Source organism: Lepus europaeus, chromosome 3 (genome assembly GCF_033115175.1).
Source record: "Lepus europaeus isolate LE1 chromosome 3, mLepTim1.pri, whole genome shotgun sequence".
Lineage (NCBI taxonomy): Eukaryota > Metazoa > Chordata > Mammalia > Lagomorpha > Leporidae > Lepus > Lepus europaeus.
Genome location: NC_084829.1, coordinates 754654 through 774066, shown reverse-complemented (window position 1 = coordinate 774066; position 19413 = coordinate 754654). Strand labels below are relative to the sequence as shown.

Here is a 19413-nt window from a genome sequence, read left to right as displayed (position 1 = left end):
GACATAATATTTAACAGATAATTTGCATTACCAAAACAACCTCTCAAGTATGAAAAATGAACCAGGTCGCCTACTAACCTAACAAGCGCACAAGCGCTTGAAGATGTAGGGTGATGTCTGGTCTCCCAGTGTCTGCACTGATTTCCGACAGCACTTCGTGAACTACATGATCTCTTCTATAAGCAGCCAGGATGGACCGGTATGGGTGTTTTTGCAGACTCATTTTTTTGGAAGACGAATTGGATACGGACTATGGAAGGCTGAGCTGCAGTTTTTGAGAGACTGAATGCTCTTATGATTCAGAAAAGGATCCTGAACAACAGACAAAGGCCATGAGGTTGAAATGAGGAGCAGGGTTTGCTCTCGAAGAGGGGGGAGTAGGCAGCATTTTAAAAAGAGCTCAAGCAATTTTAGTTCCATATTGAAATCGATTTTAGGTCGTGCCAGTGGAAAGCTGTGTAGCGATGTACAGGCCATTTTCTCTGTAGGATCTCCCGGGAGGTTGGCAAACCACAGCCTAAACTGGATAGCGCCCTGTTCTGTTTAAGTTGTTATGGCATTTGTAAACGGTTCAAAGCGATGTGGTCTGCAATGTGCGAACTTTACTGCCCGCGTTTCCACCATGTTCTACAATCCTCCACACAGGCACACAGATGTCGCTACAGGCCCTTTTGGGAAACTCGAAGAAAATGTTTCCAATAAGCACTTTTCACCGTCGCCAGCACAGCTCTCAGAAAGGGACCGGGGAAAACTCCCAAAGCCATCCTTCGGGAGCTCTGGGGGTTAACACTGCAGCCAACATTCTTTATGGAGTGCGTGATTTGCTCTTCAGGGTTTTACTCCATGCCAACCTTGCAGCTTTCTAAGCTGAGGCCCTCAGGGTAAGAGTAACACACCATAGGCGAGTAGCTGGAAGAGTAACACACCATAAGCGAGTAGCTGGGAGAGTAACACATCAGACGCGAGTAGCTGGCCCTTGAGGTTGAGCCTCGCACTGTTTCAGCTCTACCGGGGAAAACACGAGTTGGGGAGAGTTACACTTGGTGGAAAGCGCGCCAACCAAGTTATCCTAAAGAGGCTTCTGGCCCATGGGTCGTAACTTATTTGCAAGCCGCAGAGCCGCAGCGAGAAAACTCGTGTTCCCGTTTGCGATCGAAAAGATGGGAGAAAAAGACCAACTGTAGGGACCATTGTGTAGTTGCAGGGGAAAACCCAAACCGTGACTGGAAACCTGGAAAAATCTTTATGGCATAGGAACTTGAAATAAAGGATTGCCCGGACACAAGGCTTCTGCGCCCAGTACAGCCACGGGCACCGAGACCAGCACACAGATCCCTCCGTGCTCATCACATGGACACAACCACGCAGGGCCGTGTGGCTGCAGACAGGACACTACCACCTCCTTCCAACACGCAGGGGCTGCCGCTGCCAGCTCGGCACCGGACACGACCCTGGGTTCTCTCCCCATCCCCTCCCGGGACAAAGCAACGCATACACTAACCGCGACCACCCCTCCGCGCACAGTATGTCAGCAGCTCCCTTCTGGTGAGGGCTGTGGGGGCTCTGAAAAGAGCCTTTGGGGTCAGATTGCAAGGGAGCACAAGGGGGAGGTTACGCGCGCTCCCCACGGATGCGGCGCGCCAGCTGGATGTCCTTGGGCATGATGGTGACGCGCTTGGCGTGGATGGCGCACAGGTTGGTGTCCTCGAAGAGCCCCACGAGGTAGGCCTCGCACGCCTCCTGCAGCGCCATGACGGCCGAGCTCTGGAAGCGCAGGTCCGTCTTGAAGTCCTGCGCGATCTCGCGCACCAGGCGCTGGAACGGCAGCTTGCGGATCAGCAGCTCGGTGGACTTCTGGTAGCGCCGGATCTCGCGCAGCGCCACCGTGCCGGGCCGGTAGCGGTGCGGCTTCTTGACGCCGCCCGTGGCCGGCGCGCTCTTGCGGGCCGCCTTGGTGGCCAGCTGCTTGCGAGGCGCCTTCCCGCCGGTGGACTTGCGCGCCGTCTGCTTCGTGCGAGCCATGGCGTGTATCCCCGAGCAGTTGGGAGAATGAGCGGAGGAGGCCGGCGCCCGGACGTTTATAGCAGCCCTCGCCTTCTGATTGGACGGCCTCGCCTTCTGATTGGACGATGGCCTCGAGCCCTGATTGGGTGGTTACTGCGCCCCGCCTCCACGCCAGCACAATTGGCGCCCCGTTTAATCCATGAATGAATGGAGAACGAGTCGTCGCCTCCGTTTCGATCTTTATTAGCAGCACCGTAACTAGACCCGATGGCTTCTGTGCACCGGCACGCTAAGGCCTGGGGCAGACGCCTTAAGGGGCCCTAAAAGTCATGGGGCGGGGAGGTTAAACCAGTTTTTCCTGCAGAACGCGGAGAAACTGCAAGGAAACCTTTGAAATTCAAGCGTTCTAACGCCCAGGCTATGAAACCATTTTAGTTATAATTCTCCCTTCTATGGCTCACTCCACGTGGCCACAATTCCGACGGCTGGGCCACAGCGAGGGCCGGAGCTCCCAAGTGGGTGCAGGGGCACAAGTACTCAGGTTATCTTGGTGCTTTCCCAGGCCACTAAGAGCTGGGTTAGAGGGTCAGGACGCGAGCCGGCGCCTGATTGGACTACATCCTATGAGGCGCCTTTTTAATATTTCTTTGAAAAGCGGTTTTAGAAATGAGGTCTTCTACCCGACTGCCCAATGGCCGAAACAACCGGAGCCTGGCGCCTCCCCCCGGTCTCCCATACAGGTGCAGGGGGGGGCCCACCGCTTGGGCCATCTTCTACTGCTATCCCAGTACATAACAGCTGGTTCAGAAATGGAGCCGCCGGGACTAGAACCGGCGCCTATGTGGGATGCTGGCGCTGCAGGCCAGGGTTTAACTCGCTGCAGAACAGCGCCAGCTTTCCGGCGTCGCAATTGGCGCGAACAGACCAAGCCCGGACCGACCCAGCCTGGACTCAGCCGGGTTTGGCGTTTTGGGTTTCGCGTACCCTGGTGCAGCATCCAATCCTCACCGACAGTGGCGAGGACGGTTATAACGACCGCAAAGCCCGGCTGCAGAGCCCAACGGCGCAGCGACCCGGGACCGTGTTTCCCCTCCCCTAACCGCGTAGAGGCCACCCCAACCCCTATGGCAAGGACTGCGGGACCCGCGGTGCACAGCGCTCCCGGAGACTGTGGCGGCCCTGAGAAGGGCCTTTGGGGTCTGGGCGCGGCCGCTCAGCCGCCGAAGCCGTAGAGCGTGCGCCCCTGGCGCTTGAGCGCGTAGACCACGTCCATGGCCGTGACCGTCTTGCGCTTGGCGTGCTCCGTGTAGGTGACGGCGTCGCGGATGACGTTCTCCAGGAAGACCTTGAGCACGCCGCGGGTCTCCTCGTAGATGAGCCCCGAGATGCGCTTGACGCCGCCGCGCCGGGCCAGGCGGCGGATGGCGGGCTTGGTGATGCCCTGGATGTTGTCGCGCAGCACCTTGCGGTGGCGCTTGGCGCCGCCCTTGCCCAGCCCCTTGCCGCCCTTGCCGCGCCCAGACATCCCTGCGTCTGCCGGAATCACCCGGCGCTGTCGGCGCAGCCGCTGCCTTATATAGCGGAGGTCGGACCTGATTGGGAACGCTCCGTCCCAGCTCTGCGCCCCTCCCGCAGGGACAGGCACAGGGGGCGGGGCGTTCTCGGCCCGTCCCAAAATGAAGCCTTCTGATTGGGTGGGCAGTGTCCTCGGCGGCTGCTGCTGCGGTCTTCGCGCCGCCCCTCGCCGGGCAGTTCCCTGGCCTCGCCCGGCCTCCCCTGAGCTCCAGTCTGGTGTCTGCGGATTCTGTCAGTGCTCGGGGCCCGCAGCCTCTGCCGGGTCTCCCAGTGCGGGGGCCCCGGGACTTGGGCCGTCTCCTGCTGCTCTCCCCGGCCACAGCTGGGCGGGAATTGGCCGGAGCCGGTGCAGAGCCGGCGGGGGCTTAGCCGGGAAAGCCGCCCCCACAAGCGGAGCTCTCCGGCCTCCCAGCTCCCTTCTGCCTCACCGTTGTTTACTTCTCAGACTGGATAATGGAAGTGAAGTTCTTTATACTGGGAAGGGCACCCGTGTGCTATTAGCTGTTCTCTGAGAAATGGCAATTTTCTAAAAACGCGTAGAATACGGGCCTACGCACCGGGATCTGCTCACATGCGCATTGCTTCCGTGTAGACTTCATTGCCAGGTGAACTTAAACAAAAGACAAAGTGTATGCTCCCCAACCCCTGCACCGGAGACCCGGCTCGAGGGCCCACACCAGGCGCCAGGCACCTGCTTGCTCAGCAGCTGCACCTGAGCAGTCAAGTGAGCTCATCCTCTCTGTGGGTGGTTTCCCGCTCTCGCTCTCGCTCGCTCTCTCTCTCTCTCTCTCGGCAGCACAACAGAATACATCCTGCTGATTTCTGGACATTGACAGGCAAGGGATTAACCTGCGACAGAGTGTGGGGCTGTGCAGTGTGGTCGCGTCTGTTAGGAAAATGGTGCAGTTCTATCTATGGCGCGATCTACACCCTGACACCATCCTAGGCTCTCGCCCCCGCCGCCATTGCTGGAAGCCAGGTGGCCACATGGCCCAACCACCGGTGTCAGCTCCACCCCCATCCTAATGGGATTCGCTGCTCCTGCTTCCCTGCGCACCCTCCGGCAAAATTTTAAAAGGACCTGCGCCTGAACACGTGGCTTTCTCCTCCTCTCTGGATCTCTCTTTGCGCTCTCTGCTCTCCTCTCCCCCTCTCGTCTCTCTTCTCTCTCTCCTCTCCTCCTCTGTCTCTCTCTCTTATACTCTCCTTCTCTCTCCTTCTCCCTCTTCACCCCTTCTCTCCTCTGCTGGGTTTTCCCCAATAAACCCATCCCCTTACTCCGGTGTTTGGTGTGTTTTGTGACGATCTTAGAGTGTCTTCTAGGCGAGCAGGTTCTGCTTGGTATCTCCTCACTCTCATTTGTCTTGCACCAGTTACTTAGCTGTGCTGTGACACATTTCCCCAAATGCTGGCAGCTTCAAACAATAAACATGACCTCACACATTGTTGCAGGTCAGAAATGGAGGGACTGAATTACATGGATGTGCTCATGGTCTCTCAAGAAATGAGATGTGAGAGGGGCCTGAAATCCTCTGAGGCTTGAGTGCGGTCCGGAAAGTTCTCATACCTGTGGCTGCTGGGGCTCCCTGGCTGGAGAAGGCCTGTTTCCCACCAGGCAGACAACCTGAGTGAGACACGGAGGAGGAAGCACGGGACCCGGTTGTTAGGTTTTAGGATTTTGGAGTTGGAAGAAGGGGAAGAGGCGGCTTGTTAGCTGGAAAGATTCTATACTATGGAGATGGTTAGCAGTGAGGGTCGGGCCTGCCAGGAGTTTGAGCAGCGTGCAGAGTCCCTTCCTAAGCTGCTTGTTGGGGCAGGTGCAGCGTGCCACAGGGACCCTGATAAGGTGGGGACGTGCAGGAAGGCTCCTTGGTGAGTCTACAGTGTGGTAGCAGTTTGGAATGCCCCAGGTGAGCGGTTTTCCTGAGCAATCAGCATTTCACTGGCAGTTAGATTACTTTTCTAACATCAGGCCTGGGGTCAGGCCCAGGGCCCTAACCAGTTGTATCAGGCCTCATTGACTGGCTTAAAGGTTCCAATACTGGTATGACCTCCTCTCTGCCATCACTCACTGTCAGTCTTTCTGTGCCTTTTATTCTGTTCATTAGAAGCCAGTCTGAATTTAGCCACGCTCAAGGGAAGAGGAGTTGGGCATCCAATTTGGAAACAAGCATCAGAAAGTTCTTACATATTTCCCCAAAGCACAACTGTAGCCTGCAAATGCTAAATGCCCTCACCACCTCATAGCACCCCACACACTAGATCTGACCACTCCAGTCTCCCTTCAGCTGAAGAGAACAATCCAACTTCTGCCTCTCCACTTGCAGGAAGCCAGGCCTCCTGCCACAGCCCTTCCTCCAGCCACTCAACGCTTATCCAGAACGCCCCTCGCACTTGTGGGACACTGAAAGGCTCTACTTTTATCCTCCACTATGCGGGTGCCTTTGGGAAAAACTAGAATTCTAGAAGGAGCAACGTACGACCTGTCTGAACCCTAGAGCTTCAGGGTCACACTTGGACATCGTGAAAACACTTTGGGAATTGTGAACATTTACATAACTGTCAGTATATCTGCTCACCATGGAAACAAAAACGATGGTGACCAAAAGTACCGGGGATGAACATGTAATGCAGGAGGCAGCAGGCACACAGCGACTCCCCTGCTGAGTGGGAGCTGCCGTGTCCTTCAAGATAGTGAAACAGCAAGGCCCTCACGCAGCTACAACTTCCTGTGCACCTGCCACAGTCACGTTCTCTCCACGAATGTAACAGCGAGCAGAACCGAGTTTACAACACACAGAAGATGGAGTAGGGCTCATGGGACCCTAACAACTTACGTTTACGTCCTCACAAATCGGTGAGGGACACTTGTCTCCTGGAGCAGCTATTTGGTGCCAGCGTCTCCCCAGTCAGGCCGCTAAGAAGCACCACGTGGAGAGGGGTAGTATTGCTTCCGCCTCAGTGCAGTCGCTAATACAAACCCCGGACTCCTGCAGGGCTCTGCACCTGGGTTCGGAAGTCAGTTATCACACGACTGCCCTGAGGCTCCTGGAAACTCCTGAATGAAAAGGGTTTCTTCCCAGCATCTCAGAATGAGAGCAAAGGAGAGCAATTGTTCCATCCACAGCATTCCAGGAGGCGGGTTAACTCTGGAGAGAGCCAGGATGCCTCTCACCCTAACAATCATTTCCTAGAAATAGTCAAGTCCAAATGTTTCAAAACACCACCTAAGAAACCTCGAGGCCCAATAGCTACTGCTCCACCCTAGGAAAACACCAAAATTACCAGGCCTAGATTGTTCTCCTCCTCTTCATTACAATGACCCCTTACCTATCCATAGAACAGTGTGGAGACGCCACTGCCAACAGCCATAAAGCCAGGCAACCTCAAAGCTACCTCCAAGGCGTTCACGTCTAAGCGCTGAACATGCACTTACACTTTGCTAAATCACAACCCTTGCGGCGTCCGAAAGGCCTCAGGACCACGTATCAGAGATCAGCACTACGCACCAACGTGAACGCTACGGGGAGGATCCACTGGAGCGGCTATAGGAAGCAGGACCCACCCCCGAAGCAGCGTGCAGCTTCTTTGTGACAATGAAAGTGGCTCTGAAAAGAGCCTTTGGGGTGCTGGCGGGGGCGCCAGGCTCAGGCCCGCTCCCCGCGGATGCGGCGCGCCAGCTGGATGTCCTTGGGCATGATGGTGACGCGCTTGGCGTGGATGGCGCACAGGTTGGTGTCCTCGAAGAGCCCCACGAGGTAGGCCTCGCACGCCTCCTGCAGCGCCATGACGGCCGAGCTCTGGAAGCGCAGGTCCGTCTTGAAGTCCTGCGCGATCTCGCGCACCAGGCGCTGGAACGGCAGCTTGCGGATCAGCAGCTCGGTGGACTTCTGGTAGCGCCGGATCTCGCGCAGCGCCACCGTGCCGGGCCGGTAGCGGTGCGGCTTCTTGACGCCGCCCGTGGCCGGCGCGCTCTTGCGGGCCGCCTTGGTGGCCAGCTGCTTGCGAGGCGCCTTCCCGCCGGTGGACTTGCGCGCCGTCTGCTTCGTGCGAGCCATGGCCGAGAGCTCAGAGACGCTGGGAGAGAGAGCAGCTTAGAGCCCGCGCCGGCCGCCAGCACTTATACTGGTCACCCGGCCCTGATTGGTCAGAGCTGTGGCGGGCGGAACCCGATTGGACGCCACTCCGATCTGCGTTCGGCTCCTTCCCGCCCTTCGGATCCGGCTCACGGCTCCTGACGTCACACTTCGTTCCCTGCATTGGACCAATCGCGTTCGTGTTCCGCCACGGAGAGGATTTTTGAATGGAGCGCGAACCGTTCTTAAGGAAACGCGTTGACGTTAGACTCTTTTGGCCGCCTCAGACGGGAGGCGAACGCAGAGTGGCGCGGTCGTTAGCCTCCCCGGCTGCCGTCACAGGACCCTGAGGAGCGGCCCCCACCCCGGCCGGGAGCCGCGCCCGCCTCAGAGCCCGGCCTCCCGCCATCCACACCCGGGAGCGCGGGACCCCGGCCCGAGAACCGCAGCCACATCAGAGCCCCGGCTACCACCGTCCACACCGGGGAGAGCGGGACCCCGGCCCGAGCGCCGCGCCCGCCTCAGAGCCACGGCTTCCCGCCCCGCCAGGCGCCCACTCAGCGCGGGACCCCGGCCCGAGAACCGCAGCCACATCAGAGCCCCGGCCTCCCGCCGTCCACTCCGGGAGCGCGGGACCCCGACCCGAGCGCCACGCCCGCCTCACAGCCCCAGGTCCCTGCCCCGTCAGGCGCCCGCTCAGAGCGCGGGGCCCCGATTCGCCCGGCTCTTATCCTAAAGCTGCAGGCCGCGCTGCCCCCTTCCCGGGCTCGGTGCGAGGACTAAAGACCAAGCCCCCGAGACCCGTCCTCGGAGCAGCACCGCCGCGAACGGAAAGCCGCCATTTCACTTCCGCGCCGCGGCGGACACTGGCCAATCACGGCGGGGGGCGGGTTAGCGGACAGCGCCGCCGCCCAATCAGGGCCGTCGGCGGCCCGGGGACACAGAGGCGGGCGGACACCTCTGCAGCTGGGCGCTCTGTGCGGCGGTGGTAACGTCAGCCCGGCCGTCGGCCCCGCCGGGGGAGCTGCCTGCCCGAGGAGGGGGCGTAGAGCACACAGGCCCCGGTCAGCGACAGTAACGGCCGCTGGCGCAGCGTAGGACGCCACCGGACAGTGCAAGTGGAACTGCACCGGTGCGCTCCCGCGGCGCCAGCACCCACCCGGCAGCCGTCCCCCTGCTCGCGGGAGCCCGGCACCGGCAGACCGAGGGGACCTGCGCGTGTCGCCTCGTCCTTCCGGCCAGGGCCGCCGTCCTGTGCGCACTGGGAACTCCCGGGACCAGCGGAGCCGGGCACGCCGGCCTGACCTCACCAGACCGGGGCGGGGGCGAAGCCCGGGGTTCTGCCCCACTCCCGCCGGCTGGGGAAGGGAGCAGGGAAAGCTCAATGCTTGGACCCATGCACCACGCGGCGCAAGCCCTGGCTTCACAACGGCCACCTGTCCGTGTGGCCGTGCGGGGAGTGAGCAGCGGACAAGAGCCGGTTCTCTGTGTCTGCAACACCCAGCGTTGCTGTGTGTCCGTGCTTTATCTTCCAAGTATTCACTAGTGCTCAGCTCTTCCGTGGACGCCGTGGTGGCTCTGAAAAGAGCCTTTGGTGCGGGCGCAGGCCGGGCCGCGCTTGCTCACTTGCCCTTGGCCTTGTGGTGGCTCTCGGTCTTCTTGGGCAGCAGCACGGCCTGGATGTTGGGCAGCACGCCGCCCTGCGCGATGGTGACCTTGCCCAGCAGCTTGTTGAGCTCCTCGTCGTTGCGGATGGCCAGCTGCAGGTGGCGCGGGATGATGCGCGTCTTCTTGTTGTCGCGCGCCGCGTTGCCCGCCAGCTCCAGGATCTCGGCCGTCAGGTACTCGAGCACGGCCGCCAGGTACACGGGCGCGCCGGCGCCCACGCGCTCCGCGTAGTTGCCCTTGCGCAGCAGCCGGTGCACGCGGCCCACGGGGAACTGCAGCCCGGCCCGCGACGAGCGCGTCTTGGCCTTGGCGCGCGCCTTGCCGCCCTGCTTGCCGCGTCCGGACATGCTGAGATGTGAAATCGAGCCTTAGCAACGTGATCAAGTGGAGGCGCAAGCAGCTAATTATAGCCTGCCGTGGTTTCCTGAAGCAGCCTATGCCGGTGGCCGGATACAAACTGCAGCCAATCAGAAAGCAGCAGTAAAGCCAAGCCCACTTCTAATTTCCATAAAGCGTAGCGAGTTCAAAGGCCATCGTCCCGGAGGCGGGAGATACAAAAGGAACCAATGAGAGCTCAGGATCAAAACTAGCCTATCAGAGAGAAAGACACTAAGTGAGCCAATGAAAATCCGAATCGCTGCTACGCCTCATTTGCATTCGCACCAAACAAATAGCCAGGGTGCGTGCGTTAGCCCACACTCCGTTTCCTCGCGCTAGAAGACTCAGAGGTTTCGATCATGCCCGAGCCCGCGAAGTCGGCGCCGGCCCCGAAGAAGGGCTCCAAGAAGGCGGTGACCAAGGCGCAGAAGAAGGACGGCAAGAAGCGCAAGCGCAGCCGCAAGGAGAGCTACTCGGTGTACGTGTACAAGGTGCTCAAGCAGGTGCACCCCGACACCGGCATCTCGTCCAAGGCCATGGGCATCATGAACTCGTTCGTCAACGACATCTTCGAGCGCATCGCCGGCGAGGCGTCGCGCCTGGCGCACTACAACAAGCGCTCGACCATCACGTCGCGCGAGATCCAGACGGCCGTGCGCCTGCTGCTGCCCGGCGAGCTGGCCAAGCACGCCGTGTCCGAGGGCACCAAGGCCGTCACCAAGTACACCAGCTCCAAGTAGGCTCGTCACGGCTTCCTGCGGACCCAAAGGCTCTTTTCAGAGCCACCACGTTCTCCGGAGAAGCAGCTGTGCTGTTGTGCGGGGGTGAGGGGCGGGGAGACGTCACCTGGTGTCCGCCCGCCTCCGCCTCCCCGGGCCGCTGACGGTCCTGATTGGGCGGCGGCGCTGTCCGCTAACCCGCCCCCCGCCGTGATTGGCCAGTGTCCGCCGCGGCGCGGAAGTGAAATGGCGGCTTTCCGTCCGCGGCGGTGCTGCTCGGAGGACGGGTCTCGGGGGCTTGGTCTTTAGTCCTCGCACCGAGCCCGGGAAGGGGGCAGCGCGACCTGCAGCTTTAGGATAAGAGCCGGGCGACTCGGGGACCCGCGCTCTGAGCGGGCGCCTGACGGGGCAGGGCCCTGGGGCTGTGAGGCGGGCGCGGCTCTCGGGCCGGGGTCCCGCGCTCGGTGTGGACGGAGGGAGCCCGGGCTCAGGCGGGCGCGGCTCTCGGGCCGGGGTCCCGCGCGCAGTGTGGACGGAGGGAGCCCGGGCTCAGGTTCCTGACGGAGGCCGGAGAGCCCCGCGCCCGAGGGTCGGGGCAGGGCAGGGGGCGTCGGCCCGGGGAAGGGGCTCTGCAGGGCCGAGCCGGGCCGGGTCTGCGGGCGGGTCCCGTAGTGTCCAGCCTGGGCCGGGCGGACGCGCTGCCCTCTCGTGGCCAGGCCGCAGGGGCGCGGCCCGTGGACGGCTCCCTCCGCCCTGGTGCTGGGCCGGGCGGCTCCGCGGAGCGACGCCGACCCCGCTGGCCCGCAACCGCAGGACTAAGGGTCTCCAGGGTCGAACGCGCGTGTGCAGGCCGGCGGGGCGGCGGGGTAGACGGAGACGGTCGTGTTGGGTTTGGTCCGAGTTGCTCAAAACGAAACGTTCTGTCCCTAAAACCAGACAACAGGATCATGCTTTCTGGTCCCGGTCCGCAGAAGCACCCGAACGTTTCCAGGGGGCTTAGGCGGGGTTGCTGCCCGACCCCGTGTCTGAGCTGGGGAGACGATAATCACGCGGTTTAAGGCGCAGGTCGCCCACCACGAGCAGGCCACTGCCAGCCTGGTCATCTCAGTCCTTCGCAGGTCTGTCTTTTGTCCTTTTCCTCTAAGCACCTGTGAGTTTTCTTCCAAAGTTCCACTCGCATACCTTCCTTGGAGAGAGACTCTTCCAAGCATCCCGCTAAAACCGGGCTCCGTGTGATAGGATTCGCACAGCACAGAGGCTTAAACAAGACTTACTTTCTCGCCCTCTGGCTATCAAAGCCTCAGCAGGGCTGGCTTCTCCCGAGGCCCCTCCCCTTGTCTTGTGCCCTCCCGTGGCCTGCCTTGTGCCCTCCAACGCTGCCCCGTCTCTTCCTCTGTGAGGCCCCCAGGGCCCTGTCTCCATAACCGTTCACTCCGGAGATTAAGACTTAATGCCGAGGTTTATTTATTCGAAAGGCTGTCAGAGAGAGGGAGAAAAACATCTTCCATCCCCTGTGGCCACAACAGCCTGGGCTGGGCCAGGAACTGCATCCAGGTCTCCCATGTAGGTGCAGGGGCCCAAGGATTTGCTTTTCCAGACCATGAGCAGGCAACTGGATCAGAATGGAGCAGACAATGCTCGAACCAGTTCGAGAGATTTTTCTCGAACTAAACAAAACCAACATCTGCTGCCGTCATCAAGTCATCTCGCACAGGATCCCTGGCCACGAACAAAACCTCGGGCCGTGAAAGCTGTCTGATCTACTGACCCTGCCAGGCCCAGGCCACACACCCCGGCCTTCCCAGCTTTCTAGATCCTCAGCTGAAAACCCCCTCCTCCCTTGGCGGAGCACGGGATAGGCACTCAAGAGCTGTTTTCTGCCAGTTAAATGAATGGATAAAGTGATTGAAAGAAAAACCTTAAATTCTTCACTCACAGCAACGAGGAAGCGGTGGTAAAAAATTCTGGAAGTGTTTATTGTGGGTTTAAAAGTTATATGGATCAATAAACACGTTCTTTGCTGCTTGTGTTACATCTGCCATATTTTAATCAATATTTTTAAAAAGATTTATTTGAAAGGCAGAGATACATACAAAGGGAAAGACAGAAAGAAAAAGAAATCTTGCATTCGCTGGTTCATTCCCCAAATGGCCACAACAGCTGGGGCTAGGCCAGGCGCCAGCCATGAACCTGGAACTCTCTGACCCCAGAGCTTGGGTCGTGTTCTGCTCTCCCAGGCACATTAGCAGGGAGCTGGATGGGAAGTGGAGCAGCTGGGACTTGAATCATGTGGGATGCCAGTGACACAGGTGGCTTTGTTACTGGAGAATGGCAAGGGTCCTTGTCTTCCCGCAAGAAAGAATTCAGGCGTGAGACAGAGTAGTGGAAAGTAGAAGTAGCAAAATTTATTAGGGTAGGGACCTCTGTGAGAACGGCTGGGCACCTCTCCAGACAGGACCTGAGAGAGCCCAGTCGCTCAGACTGGGGGAGAGCGAGGTTACGCGGTTGAGTGGAATACACCTGGCCAGGCCAGGCGGGCGGCTCAGCAGAGAGGCAGAGGGCTGAGCGCGCAGTCCAGTTGAGGCCGGAGGATTTTAAGGGGATGGGTCTTGCCTCCCCACCTCTGCTCCTCCTGGAATAAAGGACTTTTTGGATGTAAATATGAAAAATTCCTATCTGAGTTTTCCCCCTGAAGTTATCAGACCAGAGGAAGCCTGGCTGGCATCGCCCTGGTTGGAAGAAGGATGGGCAGGACCCCCTGGAGGATCAGGATCCAGAGCAGGGTATTTGAAGTGCAGATACTGGGCTGCACCTGGAAGGTTGTCAGGCAGAAGGGGCGGGGACCCCCACCAGCAGATTATCAGGTAGAAGGGGCAGGGTGGGATGCAAACACTGGGCTGCCCCTGAGACGTTATTGGGGTGACTTTGAGATGCATATGCTGGACCTAGATGTCAACTTTTAGGCCTTTCTGTCACACACACATAAGCTCATATCTGACTTCCTCCTAACAGCTTGACCCTCTGAACACAATACTGGCCCCTTAATATTTCAATTAATAAATCAGTTATATACGCTAAGGGGACAAGGTGTGATGTTATGTGAACAAACTATAGGGAGTGATCAAATGGTTGTCACAGCTAGTGATTAGCATATGCACCTCCCTTGGATTTGTTATTGTGACACATTCTACCTCTATCTTCTTTGATCCTGTCTCTGAAATGTCCTCATTTCTCTCTAGGGAGTGTTGCTTTCTCGCCTGTCTTACAATGAACAAAAGCAGGAAGGAAGGAAGGTGGAGGTGCCTGGGATCAGGCTGAAGCCCAGCCCCCTTTTTCTGTGCTGTGGCCTCTCTGCTCCTGTTTCCAGAACAGTCTCCCCTGCCCCCACCCCCCACTTCCAATGTTCCACTTAAAGGGGGCACAGGCTCAGATTCTGTCTGTGATTAGGGATTTCATTGACCTCCACTCCTGTGAGAAGCAGGAAGAACTGGCTGTCTTTGTCAGACTTAAAGAAATAGCACCACGCTTAAATTCTTGAGGGAAGAAAAAGATGTCAGTTTGCATCTTGTGAGTAAGGCAACATGTTTTTTAAGAGCAAAACAGTCATTTGCAAACGTTTTGAATCTGAATGCTACTTCCCTGAGTCCTGGTGACAATGCCCAAGGTCTGGCTGTCAGAGGCCAGGGGCCTGGGCCTTTCCCTGGCGCCCAGGGCAGGGTCTGCCCCTCTGCTGCCTGTGAGGGAAGGGGTTTCTCTCCACAGCACTGAGAAGGGCCTGTGTGTTCAGGAGTAGGTGGAACACCGCTAATGAGCGCCTGGCTATGAAAGCCCGAACACTGAAACGGCCTGGGGAAGCGTCCAGAAGATGAGCAACAAGAGTGGGATCGGCCTTGGACAGCTTCACTCCCACTGGCACCAAAGGACCAGGGGGCCTTCCTTGCACACCACGTGTGGGGTTTCGTGGCCCAGGGAAGCCCTCATCCTCCCTGTGTTCTCTGGACACGCTGGAAGCGGCCCGGCTGTTTCCAGACCGCAATCCTGGTCTTTATCCCTACCCCCACCCCCCACTCCCCCAAGTCCCTTTATTGGAGAGTCCTCTCTGTGTTTGTGTTGCCTTTGACAATTCCAGGGGCTGAGTGTGGACAGGAGGGCGGGGGCAGGGGGAAGAGTCTCAGTCCATGTTGTTCCTCCACGCGTCACCAGGTTTCCTGCCGGCAGAGTGAGGCCCCATACCAGGAGAGTCGGGCCTGCAGGGAATTCTTGGAAATCTCACCCCAGGCTGTGGAGTGGGCAGCTGCATGAACCCTTCGAGGACTCAGGAGTTCTGACCCTCAGCCTCCCGGCAGCCCCCGTCACTGGTTCCCTGTGGTCCCCTGGCTTGTCTGCTCCTGGTCTCCTCCTCCTGCGTGAACAGTGATCACAAAGTCTCCGTCCCGTGGAAATAGTGTTGAAAACAGGCCTGCTCCACGTGGACCTGTGACAAATCCGCAGATGGCACGGAGCTCGGAGCTTGGAAAAAGCAGGGAGAACAGAGACGGGGCTTGCAGGGCCCATGGTCTCCTCCTCAAAATGGCTGCCTAACTGTTCCCTGGTTGTGTTTATGCTCACCAGTGCGAAAATCTTCAGAGAGAATTCACGCCTCCTAGGAAATTCTGAGGCTGCCTGGATTGTCCACTTTGAAAGGGTGTTCTGACCTCAGTCACAGTATCCAAGAGCTAAATAAGAATCGTTGTCTTAAATAGGACCCAGGACAAAATAGAATGTTCATGTCGGGGCTTTTTTTTCCCTTTCTTTCTTTTTTATTTTTCACAGAGAAATCACACGAGCTGCTGATGTGTGGGATTGGAAAGCTTCTCACTGAGAATCTGCTTTTAACATTCGAGTCAGACAGAAATTGTGTTCTCATCGACCTCTAACTTCAGATTCACGCCCCGAGAGTGGGTCACAGGATGGGGCTGGAATCGAGGAGCACTTACATTTTACGTCTTTTTTTATATAAACGATTTGTAGTCGATATGTCATGATGTGAAATAACAGACCATTTTCGTACTCCTCTGTAGCTTCCTACAAGGTGAAACATGGTGAAGAATGTCGAACACTGGTGGCCGTGAACCATAACTCGGCGATTCTGTAGCTGACATTTGCCAGATCACCAGTACCTAACATGTGCCAGGCCACGTTCTGGGGAAAGTGGCAACCACGGGCAGAAACAAAAATCGCTCTCTTGTGAACCTTCCCATCGGGAGGAACACTAAATGAATAAGTAAAATGAGCTCTGTGCTACGTAGAGGTGCGTGTCAAGGAGGAAAACGTGGGGAGGAGATCGCTGGGAGTTGCTGATCACACACACACACACACACACACACACCGTCTCCTTAGCCAGATGTTGGCAGCAGACGTGGGTCACCGCCTCCGGATCCTTGGGACCCTCAGCACCCGTGCCCGTCCCCAGCGTCACAAGCCAAGGAACGCGATTTTGAGCAAATCGGTTTATGGTTCTTGGACGCGGAGCATTTCATTTTTGTGCCTCTTGCTTCTGACCCGAGTTAAAAAGGGAGGGGAAAAAAAAGACTAGCAGAGGATGGTTTCGATCCATCGACCTCTGGGTTATGGGCAGAGAACGCTCCCGCTGCGCCTACATTTTTGTCAGACCTGAAGCTTCTTTTCAGAGCCACTCACCACTCCAGCATCAGGTGCGCTTTGTGGGTCAGGCCCGCAGGCTGAGGTTAATGGGGGCGGGTGCCGAGATCTTGGCGTGGGCACTGGTTTCCTGCCTTGCTCCTGCTCCAGAGGAGCTGTGGGGAGGCCTGATAGGATCAGCCCCACCCTGCAGAGGGTGTGGCCGCGGCCGTCTGTGCTGGTTTGTATCTATCTACACCCAAAAATGCCTGCCTCCAGGAAGTTACTCATTTTTGAAAGCAATTAAAATGACGTGTACAGTTTGGGAGAAGCGTGGTTGGTTCTAGTGCAAAAGACTGCAACTGAATGACCATCAGCAAGTGCAGCTCAGCGTTCTATGTGACCCAGAAAGCAAGTAGATAATTTTTATGACAATGTGTTGCTTACCCCAAAAGCTCCTTGTATGCATCAAGTCACTTAATTCTCATAACAGTACCAGGATTAAGGCTGCTCTGCTGATCATGAAATGAGGGCTCACCATGATTAAGAAAATCGCCTGAAGTAGGGAGTCATTCAAACCTAGACTACAGCTTCAGAATCCATATCATTTTTTTTTAATGATTTGATTTATTTATTTGAAAGGCAGAGTTACAGAGAATCTTCCATCTGCTGATTTACCCTGAATGGTTTCAACACCTGGGACTAGTCCACACCAAAGCCCGGAGCCTCATCCCAACCCGAGTCTCCCATGTGGGTGGCAGTGGCCGGAGTACTTGTGTCATCTTGCACTGCTTTCCCAGACCACAACAGAGCACTGGATGGTAAGTGGGCAGCCGGGACTCGAGTCGATGGCATTATGGGTTGCTTGTGTCAAGGGCAGCAGCTTAACCCACTGTGTGAGCCCCCAGAATCTGTGTTTGTAACCATTGTACATCATAAGGTCTTAGGAGTTGTTAGGTGATGATCTCCAAAGTTCACAATATAGTGCAAAAAGCAAAGTACTGACTAGTATGTAGTAGAATTATGTGTGTAGAACAAGATGCTTCAAAAAGTTTGTGGAAAATGGAATGAAATGAAAATTTACACAAGTTGTTGAAGTCCCCTCGTGGATGCTTGCACTGGTGTGAGGTGTTTCTGAACAGTGCCTCTGGAGAAGCAATCTGGGGGGCCTGGCACAGGAGTGGAGGGACGACAGTCTTTTCCTTACAACCCTTTTATTATTTCTGAAGTCTGAATCCCATGCGTGCATTGTCCATCTATGAATGAATAGTGTAAAAAAGCATTTCATTCAAATATCGGTAAAATCCATGTTATGTGAACAACAGGCTCTGCACCGCTGGGTACAAACGGCCCGAGGAACACAATAGGCTGCTCCATCATAGCACACCAGGCAGAGGAGTGAGAGAATGCACCCAAGGGCAGAAATGGTGTGGGGGCCCTGAGGTCACTCAGGGAGACAGAGAGGAATGGCCCAAGGGGCTGGACAACTCACCTGCGGCTGAAGGCGCCAGGCTTCTGTATTGAGTGGGCAGCTCCAAATGGTCGCAGGACTTCCTGATAAAACACTAGCTCTGAGTTGTGAAGAGCTCATCAAGGAAGATTCTGAAATATGTACAATCCTAAAGTCAGTTTAGCATCAAATAGTTACTTAAATGAAGTGCTGTGAATCATTATAATCTGCTATCACAGGGCTTTCTTTGTTCCTCTAAGCATGAGGGGGGAAAAGAAACTAACAGTAGTTCCCCTCGGAACTAGTAGAAGAACCTTACAGCTTTTATGACCAGTTAAAAAGACACGTGCTGGGGCCAGCCTTGTGGTGCCGCTGGCTGTATCACCACATGCAACACCCACATCTCACGTGAGATCAAGCCATGGCTGCTCCTTTTCCAGTCCAGCTCCTGGGAGAGCAGTAAAGATGGCCTGAGTGCTTGGGCCTCTGGCACTCGTGTGGGAGATCTGGATGGTTGGAGTTTGGGGCCCTCATTTCTGCCACTGTGGCTATTTGGGAACAAATGGAGCATCCCCCCTCCCTTTAAGTGGACCCTCCCAGGACCTGATTAGACTGCCATGCATGTGTCTATCACTGAATTGTTTGAATTTACTGTGTTTTATGTCCTTTCACGTTTGGATGATTTCTGAGTGTCTGAGAAACATTAGAGGCTTGGAGAGCTTGGAAAGAATCACATCCATTTTGTTTCTGCTCTTATTATCACCCACTTCTACATCTGTGTCTTCGAATTCTGGGCAAGAACCCCATGCGAGGCCTATAACTCCAAGATGGAGGCCCCCAAAAGATGCACAGCTCTGCATCTCAAATGCGTTGATCCAGAATCTCAAGACCTGTGTGGGCAGGGCGGCCACAGGCTCAGCAGTGTTGACGGTTTTGCCAGGCATAACAACAGTGCTTCAGGAGGAAAGCAAGAGGCAGGAAGAATTTTAGGCTTAAACACATGAGTGTGACCTCCCATTCAGAGGCCTACAGATCTTCCTGCCACTCTCCGGGAGCACGCTGCTTCCTTGGTTAAAGCAAACAAACAAACAGGGAAAGGTCCAAGATGGCTGAACAGACTTGCCCTGGGCTGTTCTCCGCCCCAGGAAAGAACCGGCAACAAAGGCAGACCTGCATGGGGGGGGGGGGGGGTGAAAACCTGAGAATCTGAGGTCGCAAAGGCGATGCCAGCCGGCCTCTGTGCAAACAAGTCCATGAAGCTCATTACACCAGCTTTCTTATCCAGAAAACAAAGGCAGAAAAGCAGTCCAATTTCATCAAGATGTATAAATTGAATAAGATGATGTCCATAACAGGGAAATAATTGTCATGCATCAAAACAAAGTGAACAATACAGAAATTAATACAAATTCCAGTTACAAGTCAGACGAGTCACTGCTGAGTCACCAATTTTACTTCTGTGTGACCCAATCAACCTGCTAGCGTTCCAGTTTTTGTACCTTGAGGTGGAGAGGGAGCCAGACAAAAGGTAAGTTGCTAAATCCCCTAACAAGCCATCACCTTGCTAGCATGGTTTGGATAGAGGTACAGCCAGAAAGGGGTGGGTGGGACTTGGGGTTTTTTTAAGAGGTGTCAGTGTCATGAAGGTGAGTGTTGCTGCCTAAGCTACTCTGGGCAGAAGTCTCAGGGCAGGCCTCTGTCTAGGACTGAGAGACACGCGGGGCCTGTGATGAGAAGCTTCGGGCCTCTTTCTGTTAGTCTAATATGACTCCCGCACAGAGCCGTGGCTGCCTGCAAGTTTTCTGAATGGCTACCGGGAAAACTGCAGCAGCAAACAAGGTAGATTTGATGGGGCTACCTCGGCCAGGCGCTAGATGTGGGAAGCAAATGTTGCTCTTAGACAACTGTCCCTCAAAGGGCAAAT

The 19413-nt window shown here is 56.5% G+C and overlaps 4 protein-coding genes across 4 annotated transcripts; 1 reads left to right on the top strand and 3 right to left on the bottom strand.

Moving 5' to 3' along the window:
• Positions 1-1611: 1611 nt before the first annotated feature.
• Positions 1612-2022, bottom strand: LOC133756391 (histone H3.1). The gene has a single exon (XM_062187094.1). The coding sequence runs from the start codon at positions 2020-2022 to the stop codon at positions 1612-1614; it is 411 nt and encodes a 136-aa protein (XP_062043078.1).
• A 1195-nt stretch (positions 2023-3217) lies between these two features.
• On the bottom strand, positions 3218-7637 carry LOC133753220 (histone H3.1-like). Its single transcript, XM_062183669.1, has 2 exons — positions 7289-7637; positions 3218-3531 (listed from the first exon to the last, which is right to left on the bottom strand). The coding sequence occupies exons 1-2, from the start codon at positions 7635-7637 to the stop codon at positions 3218-3220; spliced, it is 663 nt and encodes a 220-aa protein (XP_062039653.1).
• Positions 7638-9171: 1534 nt separating this feature from the next.
• On the bottom strand, positions 9172-9687 carry LOC133753204 (histone H2A type 1). Its single transcript, XM_062183645.1, has one exon. The coding sequence runs from the start codon at positions 9668-9670 to the stop codon at positions 9278-9280; it is 393 nt and encodes a 130-aa protein (XP_062039629.1). The 5' UTR covers positions 9671-9687; the 3' UTR covers positions 9172-9277.
• LOC133753211 (histone H2B type 1-C/E/F/G/I) lies at positions 9679-10520 on the top strand. The gene has a single exon (XM_062183656.1). It carries the CDS (start codon positions 10061-10063, stop codon positions 10439-10441), a length of 381 nt encoding a protein of 126 aa, XP_062039640.1. The 5' UTR covers positions 9679-10060; the 3' UTR covers positions 10442-10520.
• The last annotated feature ends 8893 nt before the right edge of the window (positions 10521-19413 follow it).

Bases quoted from the DNA above. Each gene is read 5' to 3' on its own strand.
- LOC133753220 (XM_062183669.1), bottom strand. From the start codon at position 7,637: ATGGCTCGCACGAAGCAGACGGCGCGCAAGTCCACCGGCGGGAAGGCG. The intron at 3,532-7,288 runs GCGTCACCATCA...CGGCAGACGCAG, and splicing joins GTGCGCCATCCACGCCAAGC to GGATGTCTGGGCGCGGCAAG.
- LOC133756391 (XM_062187094.1), bottom strand. From the start codon at position 2,022: ATGGCTCGCACGAAGCAGACGGCGCGCAAGTCCACCGGCGGGAAGGCG.
- LOC133753211 (XM_062183656.1), top strand. From the start codon at position 10,061: ATGCCCGAGCCCGCGAAGTCGGCGCCGGCCCCGAAGAAGGGCTCCAAG.
- LOC133753204 (XM_062183645.1), bottom strand. From the start codon at position 9,670: ATGTCCGGACGCGGCAAGCAGGGCGGCAAGGCGCGCGCCAAGGCCAAG.